The following is a 24,395-nucleotide window of genomic DNA, read 5'->3' as shown; positions in this document are numbered from 1 at the left end:
TATGGATGTTGACTTGAGAATTTCTGGAGAAGGTTGCCTCATCTGTCCAGAGCACTTTGTCAACACAATCTGGTATTTCGTCACTCTTCTCAAGGATCCAATTTGACAAATCAAGCCGCCATTGAAAGACTCTTTCTTGCAGCTTTCGAAGCAGCTGGAGGTGATACGGATGCATTTCAGCCTTCCTAAGAAATCTTGACGTTGAAGACTGAAATGCCGACCTCACCACTCGCATCACGCACCCTGGAATGAGGGTTTCCAGTCATAGAGTGTTTGGATCAGAAAGCAAACGGGCATAGACGTTATTCTAATAGACATCAAGAGAAAGAAATGGCGCTGGGCAGGTCATTAATGCGCAGCTTAGATAACCGTTGGACCATTACAGTGACAAAATGGGTACGAAGACAAGGGAAGGGCAGTAGGGGACGGCAGACGACTAGATGGTGCGACTAAATTAGGAAATTCGCTGGTGTTGTAATCGTTTGACACGCATGGAGATGCCACGGTGTTCAAATATATATATATATATATATATATATATATATATATATATATATATATATATATATATATATATATGTGTGTGTGTGTGTGTGTGTGTGTGTGTGTGTGTGTGTGTGTGTGTGTGTGTGTGTGTGTGTGTGTATAAACTGAAGCGTTGGATTATAGGATCCGGTAGTAAGAGAGAGAAAAAAGACTATAGAAGTATGTAGGAGAACAAAAGCGACCATATACTGATGTTTCGGCTGTGGTGCCACCCTTCGTTGGAATTACAAATTACTGCAACCATCTGCAGCGCCAGTGCGCGTGAAAAGTGAGCAGAAGCTATGGTCAACTAAAATTGTCTATATTTAGTAGACGCGCCTTCGTGCTTAGCGGCTTAGGAGGTGCGGCAGCGATCGGTAGTGTGATGCTCTCCTCTGGACTCCGGATCGTGGACCCTGGCCCTTGAGGCGCTGTCTGCTCAGGCGGCGCCATCGGAGCCAGCACTGGCGGAGGGTGCGGCCCCGCCCCGACGCTGGCGTCAGAGTAGGCACGCACGACGCACGCGAACCACAGCACGTCTCTGAAGGTGACGCTGGTAAGCCAGAAGAAAACGAAGGTGGCGCGGTTGTTATCCCGCTGGTGTCCCGACTGCGGAGTCGAAGCAGGCACCTGAAACAAACATCCATGATGTCAACCTCGTGCGAGCGAAAGGGATGAAAGAACTGGTCCGCAGATCACCGAGGAAGCGGGCTGGTTAGATGGAGCGAAACTAAATTACCGTTGCAAGGATGAGTTGCACTGTTGTATACTCATGGCTCTAGGGTATAGTTTTTTGTTACCGAGAGACCAACATTTTTCGCCACCGAAGCATCCCGCTATAATATGTGTTAGTTCTGTGTTCCGCCGGCGTGCCCAACGTGACAGCGAGCTCCTGAATTTCCTATGTCATTCTATACGTTAGTGAATCAGCCTTTGTTTTTCGGAGGCCGTTTTCATCTCCTAGTACTCATTCACTTGAGTACATGAGTTGTTTCCCTGATACGCGAGTAGAGCTATAGTTTTAAAGGAGCGTCATTTCTTCTCAGAATGATGGGAACCGGGAATACTTCATGTGTTCTATTTTGCCGATTGTGTCATTATTGCACGGTAAGAGTAAAATACCACGCAAGATGTCAGCACGAGTGCCTTATTCTGGTGCAGCGCTGGCTAAGGCCATTTGTTTGAATTTTGTGGAAAAGACTACTGCATTGCGAGCGTTTATGCGACGTATGCTGGTACGAGATGTACGGATTAACCTTCCTCCAGTCGTCGTCACCACTACCGAAAGTGGCAACGCACCTGCCGTGGTGCTTCAGTGGTTATCGTCTTTTGTGGCCGAGGACGAGGTCGAAGGTTCCATTTGCGACCACAGCAGTGGAGCACCAGCAGCAAACTTTCTATACTCGCTGAACGCGACAACGTGCCTATAGTTCAATTTAAGTGAACGTTAGGCAACTCCAGATGGTCAAAACCATTCCGGAGCCGTCCGACATCCCAACAGCCCCGACAGCCAGCAGGCACCCGGAGTTTGTACTCACAGCTTCTCCTTAACGGGGTTCATGGTGAGGACAGATTTACATGCCATTTGGTGGAACTCCAATGATCGTTCGTAAAAGTCATCATAATAAACTCGTTGAACAGTCGAGTGTTGGGAGTTAGAAACGTCAAGGCACCAACAGCTGCGGCGGCCGAGTACGCGGTACAGAAAATTCTGTTATTGGAGCCAGGGAGGTTGATGCTGGACAAAGGCGTCAGCCATCCGCAGCACAAGAGATTGCTACGTACCTTAGTACCTTAGTACGTACCTTAGTGCTACGTACCCTACGTAACACGTATGTATGAACCGGTATGAACATGATCATGCACCCCGGCATTTTCATTTGCCTTACGTTCATCACGGTCACTGACAAATATTCCTGCTAACCTATCGCCAACCGCGCGAAACGAACACAGCATCAAGATCAAGACTTGCTATGCCAGTGACGTCGTCATGTACAATATTTTGAAAAAATTAGGTTTCTTTACCCCTATGCTTCGATATCACAATCCTATTGTGCGAAGCTTGTAACATCATTTTTCGGGATTTGTAGTGTGACGGCTTCGACTATACAAACTAAGTGATCACGACTAAGGCAATTTTCACGCGTGACACATTGCGTGGAAACGTGCACATAAAGTCGTTACGCCCATTGAGGATGGCCTAGACGCCAGCCAAGTTCAAAACCTCTGAGCACTAAAGAAAACGCCGGATTTGGTAATGGACTGATCGTCGTTCAGTCGTGGCGTCTGATAGAAGTCTCCTGTGAACGGCAACACGGATACTCTGTCCGCAGTAAAGCTGTTGCTCCCTGAAGGCCAGTAGCGTTTCCGATGGAGGGTGGCAACCTTATTCAGCATGGGAACTCACGTTACTTCACTAGAGCGCTGAAGAGCGGCACCGACATTGCTGCCCAGGAAGATGCCGTAAGAGGCAGGAAAAGGCAGGACGGGCGTCCGTGAGCTGGTCGGCGCTTGCACTTGGGGCTTTCACACAAACTACACAAATCGATAAACGAAATTAAATTGTCGTGGTACTGTACGGTCGTGCAGAGTCATTCGAGGCGTGTGCTATTGCACATTTGCGCCAAAAATATTGGCACACTCATCAAAAGAAGTGCCGAAAAATGCTGCGTGATAATTAAAAGCAGAAGTACAAAAGGAGGACCACAAAACACAAGTACTCCAGAAAGAATGTACCAGGGTAGCATAGGAAGTTGAGCGACTCTTGTGCGAATACATGATTAGCTATAGCGCCTACTGAATTGGCGAGGCGTGTTGTGTTGAGCCAGTAATAAGGTTGCTAAAATGAAGTCGGACAACTGTGCCACATGTTGACGTGGTACCTGATGCTATGACAGCGTATAATATTTAGGACGAGTGAAAGCTGAACTAGTTGGTAAGGATCCATAGTGCAAAGAAGGGGTAAGGCGTGCAGACAAGGACACAAGAGAAGTGGACAACACGAACCCGGCGTTCGTGTTGTCCACTTCTCTTGTGTCCGTGTTTGCACCTCATACCACTTGTTTGCATTATGAATAATCTTATAATATGGGTCATGCACAAGAAGCTTCCTTTTCATCCGCCCCTAATCTTTCTTTTTCCTTCCTCAGCTATGTCATGTACCCCGTGCGATGCTAGGCCATTCAGCCTACCAAAATCAACTCGCCGACATCGCTACCAGGAACACCTTGCTTAACTTTACTCAGTTTCCCTTTGGTTCTCAAGTCTGCTTAGTTCTCTCTTTTGTTAAAAGCGCAGCTGTACTAGCATGGTCTCTTTTAGACGATGCTTCAGTGACAATCTGCGCTGACTCCCCTCGAAGTCCGTTCCTTGCCGTATTGGGCGTGTGCCTTATGAAACATCTATAGCCAATTAAAATGAGCAACGCTTCACAGAAAGATGAAAGTAGCTCACCCAATCAGTTCCAACTGCCTCCATTTCTCTAATTGCGGTTCTGCTACGACGACGCCTGCACATTAGAGCTCATGCGCTGCTTCTTCAACTTCTTCTCAAGCAAGGATGCTTACCCTCTAAGAGAATATTGACAAAGAAGACCTGGAATTTGTCTCTTGGTTTCCGTATTAATGATTATGATGATAATGTTGATAATGGCAGGTGTCCACTGTGGTCTAGCCGAGAATTGACCCATCAGATCAGCGAGTCAAAAGCTGCACCCCCCCTCCCTTGTCTTATTTGCTAAGGCCTAGTTTTGGCTTGTTGCTGCTATAAATTTGGTAGCGCGGTTTTGGTCACGACGACCATGATGATGATGATGATGATGACCTTAGAAACTGTGCCACATACTACCCACTGTAGTGTATTGGCCAAAAATAGGGTAGTGTGAGCCAACACATCTTCAGCGATCTTCAATTTCATGTATAAAACATTTAAGTTGGAATAAAAAAAGAATTATTTGGAGGGCAGTGAGACAAGCATGAGCTGAACGAGCAAAACGAAAACGAAGACAGTCATGGAAGGAAGAAAGAATATTATTTTTTAAAAGAAAGAGACAGTGGGTGGGGGGGGGGGGGCAGGGCGGAGTTCTTAGTTTACGTGATCGAACCGGCTATTTTACCCCTTGAAAGGGGAAAAGGGTAATTTTGTTTTCTCTTGTGCTTTGCTTCGTACCTATAACCAACAAAAATATTTCTGCCAATGGCAATCGAGACAGTGTCAATATAACGACGAGAAAAAAAAACGAAAAAATGGTAAAGATCTCGTTAAAGTTAAGGAAACATGCCGTAGAGGAACAAAATAGAATAGGGCGAACCGCCACTTGACAATATTTAAGCCTAATCATAAAAATCGCCTAATCATAAATGTTGTCCGAAAGGCGAAGCACTGATAGCGGTAGCAAAGCACTAGACAACTACATGAAAAAAGGTTCATAGTTTTACCGACCAAGTAAATAGTAATAAATTTTCGCTTGCTAATTAAATTAACAAGAGTGGTGTCACACGCCGTCAAACATGAGCAGTCCTCACTGGGTGACATCGAACACTCGCTGTCCCACTGCTGGTGTCCTCAAGAGCACAGAGGGGAGTGAACACTTGCAAGCCTACTCCGAAACATGACGTTACACGACTTCCAACAATAGTCGCGTGGAAAGACAGCGAAAACACAACAGCCAGCCATCTCGGCTCGCTTGAACATTGCATCGGCCAATCATTGCTTCTAAAATAGGGCGCGGGCGGTGTACGTAAAGTTAATAAAGGGAGAATGAGACATCAACCCAAACATAGCTAAATGCTACAAAGGACACCCATACTGGTTCCTCGAAAGAAAAGCTTCACAGTTGAAGGAAAACTCGTTTTTGTCCGGGACTCGAACCCGGGACCACCGCCTTCCGGAGCAGCCACTCTACCAACTCAGCTAACCAGGTGGCTAGCAGATGGCAGGCGAAGTCGAATTTATCAACGACTTAGAGGCAAAGGCAAGAGCTTGACGTAATAGTTCTGCGGAAACCCGCAAGGTATATGTCGTGTAAGTAAAGTTGCACTTGCTCAACCGCGTGCAATTTTGCGCAGCCAAAGTCGGTATAGAGGAGGAAACCGATGCTCACCTGCCCCCTGCCTTGAGTGTGCGTTTTATCTCGTTTTGCTGGACCCTTTGAAAGTTTCCCTCACTCACTCACTCACTCACTCACTCACTCACTCACTCACTCACTCACTCACTCACTCACTCACTCACTCACTCACTCACTCACTCACTCACTCACTCTCGTGACCTCCAACAACGAGGGCGCCTCAAGCCACCATCCTGCTTGGCTCACCCTCACACGCGGAGGGCGCGATAGGAATGTGTCACAATTTCTTTTGATACGGCACCTCACGGTGACCTCAACGGCGTAATACCAAGACGTGGGCTGTCTATAGTGCCCAAATAGTGCCCAAAGGAACAACTGTGACCAGTTGTTCCTTCATCCAGTTTCATTTCAATTATTTTTCGATTTCCTTAACTCAGTAGGTACAAGCAATATCCCCCTTGTTGTCCTTGGTGTCTTTGTTTATTGGCTTTTTATGATAGGATTAATAAACATCGGGCCCCTTACTTCCTTTTTTTTCTCGTTCATTAAATTACGAGGGTTCAGAATTCAGCAACACTGATGCCTTCGGGTAGCATGTGTGGGTTTACTGGCCAGTGATCGTCACTCAACTATAGTCGGATACAACTTTAGAAAAAAGGGGAGGCCCCGCCCAGATGACCGAAGCGGCGAAGTCACCGGCCGGCCGGCGCATGACGTCGGTCCAGAGTGCGCGCCCATTGGCAGATGCTCGTGTGCATCCGCCTCGGAGGAGTAAACGCCCCCTTTTTTCTAAAGTTGTATCCGACTATAGATCACGTACTCGTGACGCCTGCGGCAGAAAGGGCGGACGTCCTTAGGAACCGCTGTTTTTACGCATCGAAGCGCAAGAATAACTGGAACACCAATGAATGTCGACGGACAGTGAAAATTAATATTGCGGAACTGGTGCTGTCCAGCAATTCGTTCCAAGTGGATACGCCGCGCGAAATCAGCGGCTGTATTTCGTATATATGTGGCGTATATGTGGCGTAAAATATTTAAAAAAGTTACTTAGCATAATCAGCATAATAATTCAATTGAACATTTCGATTTCTCGTAGAAGTAATGGCAGCCTCATCGAGTAATTTAGATCGAGGGTTAGATCTGCGTTGTCTGGCATAAGTAATCTGTAAAAAAAAAAAATGGTGCATCTAAAAAAAGCACCGTGTATATGTTGTGCGTTCGATTCTGCCCAACAAGAGAAACATTTTAAGGCATCTTTTTTTGTGATTAAACAGTCGCACGTAGCCAACGGCACAAACTCAGTGGCACATAACCAAGTGACGCAAGACGGTTCGACGTTTGGTTTTAAACCCTTGTTACATCAGTGCCCTGATGATATATATATATATATATAGGCGCATGCAGGCGGGAAAACGTGGAGAGACCCAGCCCAATAGTTCCCAAAAAGTTCGTGAGGTTCCAACGAATGTTAACTGCATTAACGAAAATTTAGTTTTAAAAATGCAGGAAAAAGTTTAGTGAACGATGCAGAAGTGAACAAATCGCAAAGGAGAACAATTTTTCTCCGTTCACCCCACGGTGGGTACGTGCGACTTCCTCGAAAGAACATCATCCACAATATAGCCCTTAAATTGACATTAACGATTATTATCAATTTAATATGTTCGAAAAGATTGTTTTAAGTTGTTCTTGATTTTTTTTCTATATTACAGCCCAATTCACGGCCCATTCCCCGTAGTGGGTAGAGGCATGCTATTAGGCCCGAAACGACACCAAATCGAACCGAGATGTCGACCACTCAGGTAACGTGTAATTCTTTCCAGCTCAATTCGAAATTCTACGTTCCGCTGTGGAAGAGCTGCACTTGCACACAAGCGCAAACACGCATTCGGAAGTTGTCAAAGGCTATTAGCGCTGTTTTGGGGCATGTATTTTTTTTTCTTTCTAATGTATTGCAGAAAGTCGCACATAATATGCGTATAACCAGCGAGCTTTGAAGGCACTTTTACAACTCGGAATGCGGATACCTCGAAGCGAGAGTACACGATGTTCACGATTGCGGTCCTAAGTGAGGTGAAATGAAAATAAAAAAAAAATTAATGGTTGCCAAGTACCGTGACATGCTGTAGACAGGTGATATCATGCATGCGCCTTCATTGAAACAGGGGTTACGGCTTACGCAAATTACAGAATCGGAGGAGCATGAGTGTTATGACGCTCAAGGTTCGTAGACGCTCAGCGTCGGAGAAAAGCGGACGCCACTCGTGATGGCGGAGCTTGGATCGAAGCAACCTACATTAGTGTTATACACTAATAAAGCGCTGGACCTGTGCTTCTTGTGCGTGTTTTCTTTTTGGCGCTGTTTAAAATGGGTGTAATTCAAACCACCGCTCCAGGCGTCCGACGCTAAGGAGACAGGAGAGGATTCTTGGTGCATCAGGCGGACAGCGGCGACTGCCGCTTTGCTGGCGTCCGTGGGCATCGGTTACCTGGTGGGCTGCCTGATCTTTTATGTGGCTTACTTCACTGCTCGCCATTCGGTGAGTAAGAATATTACGCCTTTGTATTGTGTGGTGGCTGAATAAGACTATGAAAGGGAACGAAAAAAAATCGCCTTTGAGGCATATGCCAAACGTGTTTCATGTTTTGGTTCACGCGGTTACCCACGTACGCACAAACTTTCTTCGTCTAGATGTTCTTTCTCGACCCCACGAAGAATGTGTATAATGGAATAAGTTAAAATCTTGCTGGCGCCAAATAAACATCCATGCATTATAATCTACCTGAGTCCTATCCAATCGTAACCTATACCATCTGCCAGCCTGTTTTATTTCGTAAGGTTACCTATGGCTTTGATGAAGCCGTCATCATCTGCTCCGTGCTTTTATTTACAGCGCAGTTGTTAAGGGCTCGTTCCCCAAGGATCGCATCTTTGCGTAGACACAAAACTCGAGCTTTCTCGTGTGGCGTTTGCGTCAGATGCCACCTGTTTTTGTTCCGTCGAGCACGTGCCGTGATTGACGTGGCCCTAGTAGAATAAAACGTCATTACTCGGGCCGATCCCGAAGATAGTACAATGCCTGGCCGACCCAAGGCGGAGGTGAAGCAGGCGTTAAAGGGCCTACATACACTGCTTCGCTGGTTATCCTGCTTCATAGAGTGGAAAGGCACTGAGGCTTTTTTTTTCTTTTTTCACGAATGCTCAAACATATCCTACTTACCTGAACCACCTGCTCAGTTAACGCTTCATCAGCTACTAACCCCAGCGCTCATTGAAGGTAGACATTCCCAGTGGTTCTGGTTGGCCAAATACCGTGACATTCATCTGTAATGCGGTAGAATTGTATTCAGTATTTTTTTCTTTCTTGCAGGCTACATTCACAGTGCGAATATTTACTCCTGTATGTTTTTGTTATCACGCAAGTGACTCGGGCCTTAAAACTCAGCAACTTGCCTTTTGCGTTTGTGCAGTGTTTCGTTTAGGAACGTTACCCAAATCACAGGGAGTAAGGAAAGCGACCAATGTAGGCTCTGTTCACAAACAGGAACAATCAGACTCATGATGTGGGAATGCACCCAGCTCCCGTTTCCTCATCCCCCCGTCAGCATCGAGACTGACTGGACAGCTTGGCTCAGTTCCGGGGACGTTGACCGACAGCTTGAACTGGTGGACTGGGCGGAGAAGGCCAAGCAGGCCCAGGGCCTTACTTGAGCCTGATCCCTTAGCCACGTCTCCCTTTACCCTTCCCCCTTTCAATAATGTTTACCACCACCATGATTTCTTGTTTGCTATTTTTGTAAGCCTACACGTACTCCATGGATTTCAGCGCCGTTTCACGGCTGAATTAGAGAGTGCGCTTCGGCAATGCTGATGGCAAGCGCCAAATTACTAAAATTGCATTGTGTCTGCTATTCTTACACTCTAGCCCTTCTATTTCTGCAGTTTCTAAACTCCCGAAGCATCATGGATCATTGGAAAGGAGCTGTTATCATACCTGTATTTATGTATGGTGATACCTCTGATCAGAACAAGTACAGGCCCATTTCACAAACTTAAACCTGTGGTCAGTTTCTAGAACACGTCCTGTAGTCGCACATAATGACCTATACTTAAGTATGAATCAGCTGCTCTTCGATAACAAGCATTATGGTTTCCGGAATAGCCGCTGCGAGTTAATAAAGTAGTCACTGATTTTCAGAATTCTAATGCACAAGTATTTTTAAACCAATTTCATATATACTCAATAAAGCAACAGCATAATATGCGAAGACTCATATTCACTCATATATTCAATATAACTCCCAATATAACCAACAATTGAAAATTACGGCCGTCAACTATACAACTACCGCGCCTGTTCAGCAGCATTGGCGTCATTTTTGAAGAACACGTGACATGATCAAGCAAATGCAACATTAAATAAACATTCGAAAACTCTAGGGATCTTGTGGAAATCTCGCTATATCTGGCGTCACAAGACAAATTTATTATTTACATATCCATCTTCTTACTCAGTTTTCTTAACCACTCAGACTTGGCGGTGATCATAAAAACAGACACTCAATAGTTACACACACTCCAAAGGAAAGCCCTTCGTAACATCGCTAATGCAGCGCACAACACAGACAGAACCAATTTTCGAGGCTCTGAATATATTGTCACGGAAGGACGAAAGAAGAGAGGAAGAAGAAGATTGCGAGACGGTGGCGGCTGCGTGTTGTTACTAGTGAGCCATTCTACCACATTGGTTCTGCTTGCATATACATTGTAAATACACTCTTATACTCCCAACATCTCCGTAACACATTGAAGGGAGGTGCGGGGTACCACAGCTGGAGACGGAGCTCCGCAGCGGACGTCGCATCACCGTCCTCACCATGAATGATTGGTGAACACTCGGGATCAAAGTCGTTGCCGCCTCCAACGTCACCATCGCCCGCTACGTCGCTGTCCCCTTCGGTTGTGGTTTTGCAACCCAAAGATTCTTGAACTTTCTGCGGAACTGATGGTGCCGACGTTGAAAAGAGAGCGGCTGTGTACGAACGTGTGAGTGGAATCAACAGATGGGACACTACGCTTATGCTAGCTAACCTGCTGTTCTGCCTAAGAGGCACACAAAGGTGTGGTTTGAAAACCATGAAGAGGAGCTGACCAGCTGGTACCAATGCAAAGAGAAGTTAACAGAGTTGTTTGGCAAACCAGCCGGCCGTAATATTGCCGCAAAGCAGGAACTGGCCTCTCGTGCCCGATCTCCCTCAGAGTCCTATGCTTCGTATATACAGGAGGTGCTGGGGCTTTGTCGTAAAGCCGGTAAGTACATGACAGAAGCTGAGAAGGTAGGGAATGTGCTCAAGGGAATCGCTCACGATGCCTTTGATATGCTCACGTGCAAAAGCTCCTCTACAGTTGATGCTGTCAGCAAAGAGTGCCGACAATGCGAGCAGGCCAAAAGCCGACGCGTCCTGCATCCATTCACCGGACTTCCCAATACTGCCGCAACGTCGACGTGTAAAGGTCAGCCCGCACAGCAGCATGCGTCGCCATCAGAGGACGTGGTGCGAATCGTTCGACGTGAACTGGACGTGATGACACCCGCAGCTTTCTGTTCGCACTTTTTATGAACCACTTGACGTGCTTCCTAGTGCAACCAAACTTCTTGCTATTATCAGATAGTTTGCGTGGGTGGAGGTGGGCGAGCTTTTATTGGAGCAGAAGACAAGATGGGCACCCCATGCCTGTTTGCGACATCCTTTAGGCTTTGGAATACACGGTGCACATAAGTCCTTACAGTTAGCTTAGCTTGATTTGCCTTTTTTTGTCTTTTTTTCCCTGCTCTTGAATTTCGGGAGGAGAGACTTGGAAATGGCAGTAAAGGCCGTGAGCGAAAACCCAGCTAAAGTCGCTGAGCCAATCGACTTTGAAAGCTTCGATCTTCTTCAGCTGAATGTCCTGCTCTCGTCTTATACCCCTGTCACACGGGAAGATGCAATGTCATTCGAATCGAATGGCATTCGATGCATCGAATGCCCTTCGGTCTCTTGCGGTGCTACACAGTAAAATATAATGGCATTCGCAAATCATAGCAATGACGATCTGGAACGAAATTCGTAAAATTCAAGGAAATTTTGTGCCTATTAGGCGCGTTTAAGAACTTTTACGAGTACTTTTCAAACGGTCGAAAACGTGTTGAAGCCAATTATTCCCAACTAAAAGCACTTCGATCAACACATCCAATATGACCTACCACCGCAACAGACTTCTAGTGCAAAGAGTAATAACGCTTGAGCAGAGCCCGTGGTGAAAATATCATCGCGGCAAAAATAATTATTCCTTTTTATAAGTATAAAAAATATCTTCTAACTTTGCTGATGCACGCATTATTTTTTCGCGTTGCGTGTCGCTATTGTCTATCTGGGGTCAAGAGTATACATTTGGTTCTAAATTGAATGCGAATGCGTTGCCCTAACTCATTCGATGGCAAATGTCATGCCATTCGAATTACATAAAATGTTCCCGTGTAAATCTCGATTAGTGGGATTATATGCGAATGCCATTCGATTCGAATGACATCAAATCTTCCCATGTGACAGGGGTATGAGACTGTCTTTGGCTCTGAAAACTGCAATGGTCTTCGACTGGGTTTTCCCGCACGCTCGTTACTGCTATTTTCGAGTCGTTCCTACGGAAACGACGGCATGCAACGCTCAGGGTTCATGTAGCATTCTAGTAAGACATACACTCTCTGGAGGAGTGGCCAAGAACGGGCATACGCAAGTACTTAGTGGCTAAATAAAAAAAATAACGTAAATATAAAAATCTGTTACATTTCACCATTCCAATGACAGCGAAGGAATAAATGGACTGCGTGGAATTCAAAACAAAGACGTAATAACGAACACGCTACGTTTATTCTTCGTCGCTCGTCAATATATATCTTAAGGCGCGAATGCTCGAAACATGTAATCACGTTGTCACAACCGTAGATTAGCGCAAGCCACGCAAAAAAAAAACACTTCTCACTATCCATTAAAGAAATAGATGCGTCACTTACACAAGCCTTCCCTCTAAAAGATATATAAAAAGTTTCCATCAGCTCTCCGGTAGCGGTATTTTGGTGAAAGCCAAGATACCACTGCCCTGGAACTGATGGAAGTTTCCGTACATCTCTTAGATGGAAGACTTACATTCTTCTAACATTAAACAGAAACGTAATCTAACGTGCTAAGTTTTAGTGTCTCTCAACTACGGTTCGTGATCTCATTATTTGCTACTTTCCGCTGACTACCTGCGAAACTACGCAGACTTCACCAGCCGCTCCCATGGCGCATACTACAAGTCTGGCACAGTCACAGGCGTGGTTCCGTGACCAGCCCAACGACAAAGTCTGCTACACAGCTGCGTGTGCGAAGACGGCCAAGGAGCTGCGCGACTCCATTAACCCTGTGGTGCCGCCGTGCGAACACTTCCAGGACTATGTCTGTGGACGCCGCAGCTTTCAATATGGCAGCGCCCGAGCGGAACTAAACCTAGAGGTTCTCATGGTGAGTGGCTGAGCACACTTCGCAAATCGGATACAGACGTTGAACTCTCGGGACACCGGGTGCATAAGCGAATTGCTTGAGGATACCTGACGCCTTAATATTGCTTTCTTGTTAGATTTTTTTGTTGCTTGCACTTCATAGCCCAGTATGTATAATGGGGGGCTCGTAAATACTGTACTGCGCACTACACAACACTTAAACAGAGACTACGGGAAACTGCGGAGGTTGCCTGACACGCGCTGTTACCTCAAGAAGATGGGCCTGCTGCCCATATTGACGGCTATCGATTACGCTGCGAATGCATCATGAGCTGTTCACGTTCAGAAAGCACGACAATGGAGTTAATGCCGGCCTTTCAAGTGCAAAGGGGACGCCTAAAGGTAAATAGCTTGCAAACATTGTTCGTTCGCCAGGAGGCACAATACGTATATTCTGCCTAGACCTCTTGCACGTTATATTGAGCATCGCTTCAAATGAATCAAACCAAATGCGATTGCGTAAAATATTGATCCCTGACCTAAGATCAGTTAAATGCGGATAAACTGTGTGGGAGCGATCTAATTACTCTCTTGCCGCCGGCTTTTCAGAAAACTGGCACTAATTTGACGCGGACCATAGCCGCGGTCGTCACAGACGGCTAAAACCAATTGTGAAGTGCAATCCGAAAGCCGTGAAATGACATGTGCTACATACAGCACTAAGGTACCAACCTACTACATGACGTCACATATTCATTTCTGTGTTTAGGCAAAAGAAAGCAATTTCCAAGCGTTTCCAAGGAAACCAAGCAAACAAACATAAGGATGTCCTTACTGCGCCCACTAAGATGGAAATGCTGCTTGCAGCACGTAAATGTGATACTTAGGGATTAACAAAACATTATTTTTTCACACTGTAATAAGCCAATGGGTGATAAGAACCAACTTGAAACGCGATCACATTGCGTAGCGTTTTTCGCGTCTCAAGAGGCTATCAAGAGCGAATACATACTGGGGCACCGTCTATCGCCAGAGCGCGAGTGACGTGTAAAGTTGGATGTCGTGTCGAGTGTTATACATTCAGCGGCACCGGGCGATGCTTTTCCACGGCGTGGGCGCACAACTTCTGCCTCTTGCAGCGATTATTGTTAAGCGAGAAGGTAATTTCTTTTGATTAGGCTCTTTTGTATGGTAAATGAGAAAATCTGCGTTTCTTCACACCATTTTAACAGACTTCAGTGCTGCATACTGCCTGCATTACAAATTTACTCTGCACAAATGGACATACACGCTCGCTTTCCAGAACCTGAACGCTCGTCGTAACCCGGTGGCTCTCAATATACAGAAGCACGAAATCACGGGACTTGAGCCTCAGGAGAGACCCATTCGGATGCAGGAAAGGAAGCATACTTCTAATCACTGGAGGAAACGATACCTACACGAAAAGGACAAGGGACACATGCTGTGGTATCAAAACAGCATGTAGAAACCCGCGACAGACTACACAAGAAGGGTAGTGTGGTCGATGGACTAACATGGTGATTTAACAGAACAGCGAGAAGTAATCATAACGATGATGATGATAGCACGACAGCGATCGGAAGACGGCTAAACACACTACCCATAAGACATGAAAGATTATTATCGTATCCTTGGCAAAGGGACAGTTCGGTTACACCATAAAAAACAAGAACAAAAAACTAGAAGTTCAGTGACTGCGAAGGGAACGTCGCACAGGCGGCGTTCGTCATCGGTTCGTGTTAGTTCGTGCACATTCGCTTTGCGATCGGGAATCTGCCACGATGTGTGCCCTGTCCTTCTTGTCTTAGCAAATGCAAAGTTGCAATTCGTATGCTAGTGCCAATTCTGATGTGCACGCGTAGGAGAGTTAGACGACGTTGCTCAACGTTGAACATTGTTGCAGCTTAGGAAAAGAATCCACCAAGCCCATCGACGGCTACGTTAGGTTGTAAGAATGAAGGAAAAAGGGTTTATTAGCTTAGTTACCCGGCTCCAGTTACGGAAGCCCACTCCATGCAGAAGCAAGTTAAATGTCTGAGTTCATATCAGGACCATCTGCCTCCCTGCTCGAGAAGCCTTCGCTTTTAATTCCGTCGCCTTTAGGCGAGTCGACTAGGGAATCTGAAGACCGTCCAGGAGGAAATCACAGTTGTTGGATCCGTGGCGATACCACGCCCAAGCTTGCAACACTCTGCCGTAATCCCGCCTCCAAAGCCCGATGGTTTGGAATATTTGGCAAGAAAGCACTTTGCGAATACTAGGTTGCCGTTGTTGTTTGGTAGCTATAAATAGGCGTCCCTCCCCCATTCATCTTTAGTTCAGGCTGTCAGGTAATAGTGGGGTTTGGCCATTTGTGGACTCGTCAAGAGTGGGTCTCCGTGCTGCGTTGACCTCTTGATAGGTGCTGGTGGATAGGTGGTGGTTTGCCTCGTGGCAAAGGTCTAATTAAATGCGAATCCCAGGTCACCATAGTTTGGTAGCATTGAATGAGGCCCCCCTTTCATCCTTAGTTCTGGCTGCCAGGTAATGGTGGCGTTGTGTACTTTTTTGGGACCCCTCAAGAATCGGTGTCCACGCTGCGTTGACGTCTGGATAGGAGCTGATGGATGGGCGGGTGTTTCGACTTGTGGCAAAGTCCAATTAACGCCTTTGTGGTGTTGAGACGTAACAACACCAGAAGTTAAGGTTGAGCATTCCATTGTCGTTGCTTGATGTTCCTTGAAACAGTGTGGACACACCGCCGTGCAAGGTGGCGATCTGGAGCATCGGCAAAGCACTTTGCTGAACGGACATCTTGTTATGTCATTCTTCTGCGTTGCTTCTGCGCGGACGATGTTTGGCCTACGACGCATCGTTGTCCTGGGATTACTCGATATCTGTGTTAGACGCAGTCTTACTGGCTGAACGTAGGCTGTTTGTGCCCCGCAGGACCCTGCAAAAAGTTAAGCAGTCAGTTTTGAACGCGAGAGACTGCTCAGTGGGCAGAACCGCTTCTACGTTGATTGCACTGTGATGATCGACCTCCTGTTGTGGCCACCTGTACTAGCTGGAATTGATTTGGTCTCTCTTGCCCTACCCGCCACGGTGGCTTAGTGGCTAAGGTGCTAGGCTGCTAACCACGAGGCCGCGGGATCTAATCATCCCGGCCGCGGCGGCCACATTTCGATGGGGGTGAAATGCATTATGTCCGTGTCCCGTGCACTGGGGACATGTTATAGATCCCCTGGTGGTCAAAATTAGCCCGTAATCATCCACCACGGCATGCCTCATAATGAAATCATAGTATTGGCAAATGAAACGTCAGAATTTATTTCAGTTCATGCTCCTGTCCAATTGGTTTTCGTCACAGTGCTCAAGTTCAAGAAAACGGTCAGTCTTATGTTGATACTTTGCGTGAACCTAACAACATTCTTTGGTGAAGCGACGTTACTGAGCTACGTGTTGCTATCTGAACCAGTCGCAGGGCCTGCACACTCCAGAAAGGCTCTTTCGATATTCTTGTGGCAACAAAATCTTCTTGTCTGCCCTTCTTGTGCTTTTTACGCCACTCTGAAATCTAACACACTGACATCAGTTGATAGCTGCTTCCAATTCCGTCATCCAACTCACTAACCACATTATTGCAAGGTTTAGACAATTTTTGCTTCAGTGGGTCTTGATGGCAGTGAAGCTGTCTGTCTTTATGGCGTTCATTCTTGTACCTACTTCAATGCTGTCTTGGCTCGAAGGTTCTATTTAGAATGTATTACCTGTCCTGCCTTTTGCAATGCTTTAGAGGAATGAGTGATAGGCTGGCAATTTCGCTTCCAGAGATCAAGGACACGCCATCGCTTCCTACACTCTGCCTCATCTCAATAGCAACTCTGATGTTAGGCTTCAGTCTAACTAATATATTCCTGTAATCTACATAGAGGCTATATTATTTATATATTGCTTCATCAGAAAGCAGTATTTCAATCTTCTCGTCTGAAAAACATATACTTTCTTGAAGCATTTTGAGCCGACTGCTCATGAGGTGAAGTTAAAGGCTGGTGGCCTCACAGAGTGCCGCGTAGATATTGTAGAAGATGAAGCTTACCATAGTTCTGATAAGCGCTCCATCCATGGTGATCGTGACATCCTTGATGCTGGCGACTCTAGGTGGGAGGACAAGGGCAGCCGATTACGTTGACTCTGCTCTTCTCGGCGAATCCATGCGCGGGATCATCGTCAGTTGGTCGGAGGACCTTTCGATTGTTTTTTAATACACTTGCCGACCTTGTGGTGCCGTGCTTTCCTGGTTGCTGTCGTTTCGCACACTAATTTCAAAAAGCGATCTATTTCTGCAAGCATAGTGTTTTACCCTACGGAAACAAGGAGGGGTGCAAGAATAGTGATTTTGAGAGCGTATCAAATACAAATCGATAATTGAAAGAGAAACGAATCGAATATAAAATACTTTTCGAATATTTTCGAGTTGTGAACAGACGTTATCACAATTAATATAAAAAAATGTTCACATCCCATTATTCTTAATTTCTCAAGATTCTGTCGTTACATAGTACGTTATGAAGCGTTGTTTATGAAAAGTACAACTGGACCTTTAGGAGCAAACAAGTAATTTCTTCCTATGCACGGGGCTCTTCAGAGAGTGCGAATGATCGCTGTGCAGCCTGTAAAGTATGGCTACCTAAATGACGAAGCCTGTTCCCCTGAGAAAATTTTATGTTTATTTGTGAGCAGTTATCAAGTTGAAATGTTTGAATAATATTTGAGGAATTTTCACATTTACGAACAGTGACACACAACCTACAGACATGGTAGCATCGGGTTGCAATTTGAATATACGAGAAAATATAAGTTTGTTACGCGGAAACTCAAACACAAACCCCTTTTCCTAGAGCGGTGCGCCCCGCTCGGTTCCTTGCAACACCATCCAGATGGCGTTCGCCTCAGCGCACCCGCGGTAACGGCGCGTCGAGGCAAAGGCAGAGGAAAAAATGGAAGCTATAGTTGCTGGGACGCGTCACAAGCAGTCAAGGATCTTTGATTGCTTTCGCGTTCCACGATTAAAGGCGAAGCTTAAGGGTCCTTCAATTTCTCTCTGTAGCCCACGACTCACCTCGCTGGAGCATAGAGGAGATAAAAGTTAGAAGACGATCCAACCTCTAATTGAAGTCGGTGAAAGACTGTCTTCCAGATCGAGTCGGGAGCTTAGACGGGGCCGGAGCCACTGCGCACTGCACTTAATCGCGTCACTCCGCGCCGGAGGGGAGTAGGAGAAGCGTTGGACTCGTAAATGTCTTTACGGCACTATCTTCTGGATCAACACACATTCTGATACTGCGCAACCTTCGGGACCGGCCCAAATCTTGACGTCTGATGAGAGATTAATTTAGTTTAAATAATTCCCGAGGTATGACATGTCGCAACTCCGATCCGATTATGAGGCATTTCAGTACTCATTTCAATATTCAATATTCTTTTCGACATGGGATAAAAACGTCCATGGCCTAATGAATATCGCATCCGGCTTCCGTGCTATACGTCCTCTTTTCAAATTCCGCTGTCGGGCAATTTTATTTACTTTTTTATTTAATAAATCACAATTTCAGCATAAAGGCGAAGCAAGGAGTGCGACAGACAGGTTAAAATATTACCTGAACTAAGGCTCGTAGCTTTAGTGGCAGTATAGAGTATAGAGTATAGAGTGGCAGTATTGTCGCAAACATAAGCTGACTAAGAAAAAAAATTGGAGGACGCTTAAGCTTCGCCTTCAAGAGTGGAACACGACAGCGTTCCCGTCGACCCGTCAAGGGGTGTGAGACAGTGGGCGACTACGCGCCCCGCATCGGACGCGGTGAGCGTCGAGCAGCGCCGCGTTCGGCGCAGCAACTAAATGTGCGCCTGAGCAAGCGACGCACGCTTGAGCCTTAGAAACAGCTCGTTTCTAAGGCAACACCACATTCACTAGAGGCGCTTTTGTACCGCTTTGAAGCATCCAACTCGTGGCTGAGTGGTAGAGTCTCCATCTCACACTCCTGAGACCCTGGTTCCATTCCCACCCAGCCCATGTTGCAAGTTGTTTTTTATTCATGAAGTGCCTGCTGGGATTTATCGCTCATGGCCAACGCCGACGACGCCGACGCCAACACCGACGCCGACGACACCGGCTTTTCTGCGACACGAGCTCCTTAACGCTGTCGCGTTAACACGCTTGATGTGACGTTCGCAGACTCACAGGGACAGAAAGAACTCGACGACCGCGAGCAGCATGGGCAAGAACTTCGGGACCTTGTCGGCGTTCTCGCCTTGCGTCGGCCTCGCGTTCCTGTTCTACGCAGTGCTCACGGTGGGCACGGTGTGTGCGTCCGCTGCACGCTTGTGAACTGCAGAGTTTTGCCACCGTGATCGCTTAGCCTCACCTCCCGTTTCCGCAGCGCCACGTCTACGCGCCCCAGCGTTGAGCCGCATCATGCGCAGCACACGCGGCAGCACGTAGTTCCTGCTTCTGGTCCACAGAGCAAGTGGCCTTAGCGCGTATGTGAGCCCTGCTTGCTTCAGTGCCGTTAGCGTTTCACAGCAGCTTCTCGGTTGGCGTCCTGGCAATTTACACGAGCGGGCATGTTTGCGCGATGTCAGGGACGCGGTGCTTGTCTGCAGAAACCCCGCACCGATAGGTACTACCATGCTTTACATGTGGAAAACGATGGCAAACGCTGTAGAGTCTTCAAAGTTGTGGTAAAATTCGTTGCAGCAAGCAAAGCTGTTTGTACCTGAGGTCTTACACCCATGGCAAACTTCAAATACCTTCTGTGCACCAATCTGCGCGATTCGAACACGAACACGCCTACCCTCTTAAGCAATATTGCACCGTTTTGCTACACAACGATAATCGTCATCTGTCGTGTCCGCATTTCCTTTCTTTATCGCGGCGAACCCGGTACTCTCCAGTCACAAACGGCATGCGCGTTATCAGCATCTCATAGCATTCCCGACAGGAAATTATGGGGCGCGGCTTTTTCAAGAAAGGAAACGCGAGCAAGGCAGATGCCGATTATTGTTGTCTGGCAGAGGTACACCCCAAGAGTTGTAACTTTGCCTAAGAGTGTAGACATGTTTCGCCGTCACCTGGCGTTCAAACTACGATGGAACTCGAAAGAAGTCTGCTGATAATGTGAGTGATGTTCTTCAGAAAGCGGTAGCAAACCTAAAAAAAAACAGCTTTTTATGTGAAACTGTCGACTACAGCGACAGATAGCATGGAGTGTTCATATAATCGATATTGCAATAAAACGTGCCAAGTGTCTCAACACCCTGGCTTACTCGCGAGAAACGCTTAAGGATGTTTCACTGCCCCAGCTAGGGCACGAGCCCGTGGCCTAATGGTTCGAGCATCGGGCTTTTGTGCAAGGGGGTCCTCTGTGCAAATCCTGTCGTCAGACCAGTTCATTCAATAAATATGATGTATAGGTATACACATATATAACATTATATACGTTACATGACGGCGTCCAGTGGATTGTGGGGAACATACCCAGCAGCCCAAAGCGGCCCACATTTTTAGGCGGTACTATACCTCCGGGATTGGTTGAGGGTAAGACGCCTGATACGAAAAAGTGGTGGTAATTCACTAAGAGAAATACCTAGTCCTTAAAAGTGAATGGAGTGACTGCCGCACAATCACCCCAGATGTACCGTGCGTCCACTTGGACGCAAACTGAATACAATCCGATCTCGGGACCACATTGTAGTTGTATATGGTGTATTTTCACGACAGACCCGTTTAAGGATTTCCACTTGAGAAGCGTTGATGACGAGCGCGCATTTTCTTCTGTGGTATCTGCCATGGTTCTCCGCTATCTTGTTTGCTTCCTCGTGTCAAGCGCTGGAGGATCCAAGTGAAGTTTGGTTTGGCCACCAAAAAACATGTTTTTCATCAGTTCCCCTTCAGCGCCGCGTTTCTCCTAGCATTGAAACGCAAAGTTCGCCGGCTTCTTGCGTCGGGAATGCTGTGGAGGCCACGACTGCACTTTTTTGTTTCCTTTATTAGTAGGCGACAATCGCTCGTATGCTTCTATCTTGCCAGTGCTGATTAGCTCTTTGAAATGATCACCACGTGTATCACATTGAATAGCACATGCGTGCGCACCAGTATCCGTTACGCCAAAGATGCAAGAATGGAATAGACAAGCTTATAGCGTTTGATTACCCGCTTCAGCAAAGCTTCGCTTCACATAGATACGAATACGTGCGTTCAATCTGCCTATCCTTTTTTAACAGAGGCAGGATTTTGAAAATATGCTTCTCAAGGGAAATACCTCTCTAGCGATGTTCTATAACTCGACACTCACTGCCTCTTTGCCGCCCATGTGCTCACGGTCTCCCAATCAAACTTATTTGCGAGTTTTTTGATCAGTGATAGCACTGCAACGAAATGAACGACAAAAAAGTCACACTGCTAGCAAAGTATCGAACGAACGACACTAACTTTTTCTCCTCTTCGTTCTACCCTGGGGCAATGTGGAGTCAAGGAGTTGATTACGAAGTGGGCAGCTCTCGTGAAAGCGGTACCCAGGCATCCGATTGGCGCTCCCGAGAAGGCCGCCTACCTGTTACTATTCTGTACATGGAGCTTCGTGCGCTCAAGCAACGCAAGTCGCGAAGAGCTTATCGAGTTCGCGAGAAATGAGGGGCTCAACCTGACAGGCCCTCCTGCCAACGTGGCCACGGGACCAGCGGACGTGCTGGCCTTGCACGTGCACCTGTCTTTCGACTACATGTTGGGGGGACTCGTCCGCATCGTTCCTAGTGAGTATACGTGAGCTTCATGCTAGAACCATTTCATGTGCCAAACTGGCTGGGGTGTCGCCAAGGAACCTACATGCAAATAAATAAATGACATTCCTAACATCTTCACAAGAGATTGCCGGTACAGAGCAAGATCAGCATGGCGGTTTGTGATTGATCAGACCATTGGTGTATCAGCTACACATTTTTCCGCTCATGTTAATCCAAGCCAGCTAATTTGGTGCATGCGCCACTCGATTTAATCCAAGCACCATATCAACCAATTCAAACGTCAGCCAATTTAATCTTAGCGCCAGTGAGGTTAATCCATGCATAACGTCCTGCAAGAAACTTCAAATTTCGAGGGAAGTAAAACATTGTGATGATATTAGGAGTTGAAACATTTTGTTCGAAATAAAGATGTAACATAGAAGACTAGTGGCTTTCCTCCCACATGCCTAATGTCAACGTTCTGGGCCATTTTTTTCCAGGACATATGAAGCAAGCAGATTCCGATTAGCGCAAATATTTTAAGGATATGTTAGCATGAGATTGTTGACAGAGTTAATGACGCACGCCTGATGTCGTCGTGGGGGCTATCAACGGGATCATCAGACATCGCTAGGCACTGGTAGGCTTTGCTCTCTTGAGAATATGATTCCCTTTTTTTATGCACAAGCGTACTTGACCCGTCTGTGACATTGGCGTGATTGAGGCTGCCGAGCTGGGAGAGCGAAGCGAGTGTAGGAGCAGGAGGGCGCCAAGAGTTGGAGAAAAGGAGGGCGTATCGCGGAAGGTACAGAGACGCGCGTGACGGAAGGGAGGAGGAGGAAGTTATACAAGGCGCTCTAAGGCTCACCTCCTTAAAAACCCTTAAGCTTCATAAAGTAGCGGCGCTCTCCTCCTCCGCATTAACTCCTCTTCGTTTCTCCTCTCCATCCCACTCCCTCCTCGATACGTGGTGCCGCCTACACCACTCTAGTGTAGCAACGGCGCCAACATGTGCTCCTCGCCACTCCACAGACGCTTCTCGAGCGAAAATGGCGCTGAAGCATGGCGCAAGGGCCCACGTGATTCTGTTAGGCCAATAGCGACGCGGCGTCGGCCTCAGACAGAGGGCGCGAGGAGGCGGCGGTGTTATTCAAAGCGTGGCGCTACTTTACGAAGCTCAAGGGGCTTTACACCTCTCTGGAAGTTGCCAAGGGTTCTGTGTGCTGTGTGCGCTATGGATATACCGGGTTCGCCTGGCGATCGAGAGGCCGAGCGCCGAGTGAGAAGGCCACCGCAGCAAAGCGAGGCGGCAGGACGAGCGCGATTCAAGCCAGGGAGCCTACATGCAAGCTCCAGAGTTTGCATGTAGGCTCGCTGGAGTCGACCAACCCGGGCTATAGAAACGCGAGGGTTACGCACAAGTGCATGGGTATAGCACCCATATGCTTGCGCGTAACGTAGCGTTCACGAAGGGAAACGTCACTGCAGTTTTTCTACTACGCTGTCGGTAGCCTCCGATCGAACACGTCGTCATGAGTGCCAATCAGTAATTAGATTCCAATTAAATGCGCGATTAAATAAATAACTGTGAAACAAAACCAGCCTATACGAATAATCACTAGTCATCCCAAGTTAATAACTTACTATGCTGAGTTCTCGCTGTTTTACACACCCGAATGCCATGGATATGAAATTAAGTGTAAAAACAAACAGTGATCAAACTATTCCTACTAGGAAATGGTATGAGTAAGTCAATAGTAATGATGAATCCATTATTTTACTGTGAGGATGGCAGCATTATTCGGCCCCGTCATTATTGGTGCCATTTACGCTGTAATTAAATGAGTCTTTTGGTTACCGTGTCTAATCGATAACGCCGAGTCGTACTTTCATACGGCCTAGCGTCATGTATATCAAACGAAGTCACTAAAACGGTAATTCAACTATAATTATGGGTGGTAGACCTGGGCCACTAGTAATCATGAATCACTTTGTTCTGTATGTCTTGCTGCCTTCATTCGCGCACGTCGTCATTGGAATCGATGAAAAAGTAAAGTAATTAATCAAGTATTCCTTTTGTTACCATTGCTAATTGAAAATATATAGCCTTTACTGATCACTATTCATACGCTCAGTTCGATGTTCTCGTATGTTATGTAGTATATGGTCATGGATATCAAGTGAAATGTCACACAAACGGTGATTCAGTTATAATAAATTTAAAAAATAATTTTGACGAGTGAAGTTCTGCATAACATATATGACACGTGCACTACAATGTTAAGTGGTGCGACGAAATGAGCAAATTCGCATACACGGAACGCGCCTAGGTTACGCAAGGTAGGGGGATCAGAGGTCGATGGCAGAAGCCTCCCTCCTCTAGCGGACATGGTTGATTGTGACGACACAACATAAGAAAGGACTGATTTCGAGGCTGCAGACATTCAAGGACAAGCGAAAACACACGCCGCTGTGCTGAAGTTTTCTGATGCCTTTGAAAA

The 24,395-nt window shown here is 46.6% G+C and overlaps 1 protein-coding gene across 2 annotated transcripts in view; it reads left to right on the top strand.

Moving 5' to 3' along the window:
- The first annotated feature begins 7,346 nt into the window (after positions 1-7,346).
- The window catches only part of LOC139059282 (uncharacterized), a 62,570-nt gene continuing 45,521 nt past the window's right edge, over positions 7,347-24,395 (top strand). For both annotated transcript variants that reach the window (XM_070537477.1, XM_070537479.1), the window contains exons 1-4: positions 7,347-7,395; positions 7,990-8,133; positions 12,896-13,135; positions 21,648-21,924. In XM_070537477.1, the coding sequence (XP_070393578.1) occupies positions 7,381-7,395; positions 7,990-8,133; positions 12,896-13,135; positions 21,648-21,924 (676 nt within the window). In that variant the 5' untranslated portion in view covers positions 7,347-7,380. The remainder of the gene's footprint in view (positions 7,396-7,989; positions 8,134-12,895; positions 13,136-21,647; positions 21,925-24,395) is intronic.

Source organism: Dermacentor albipictus, chromosome 4, assembly GCF_038994185.2.
Source record: "Dermacentor albipictus isolate Rhodes 1998 colony chromosome 4, USDA_Dalb.pri_finalv2, whole genome shotgun sequence".
NCBI classification, from domain to species: domain Eukaryota; kingdom Metazoa; phylum Arthropoda; class Arachnida; order Ixodida; family Ixodidae; genus Dermacentor; species Dermacentor albipictus.
The sequence above is the reverse complement of the archived record's forward strand: the minus strand, read 5'-3'. Positions and strand labels throughout refer to the sequence as shown.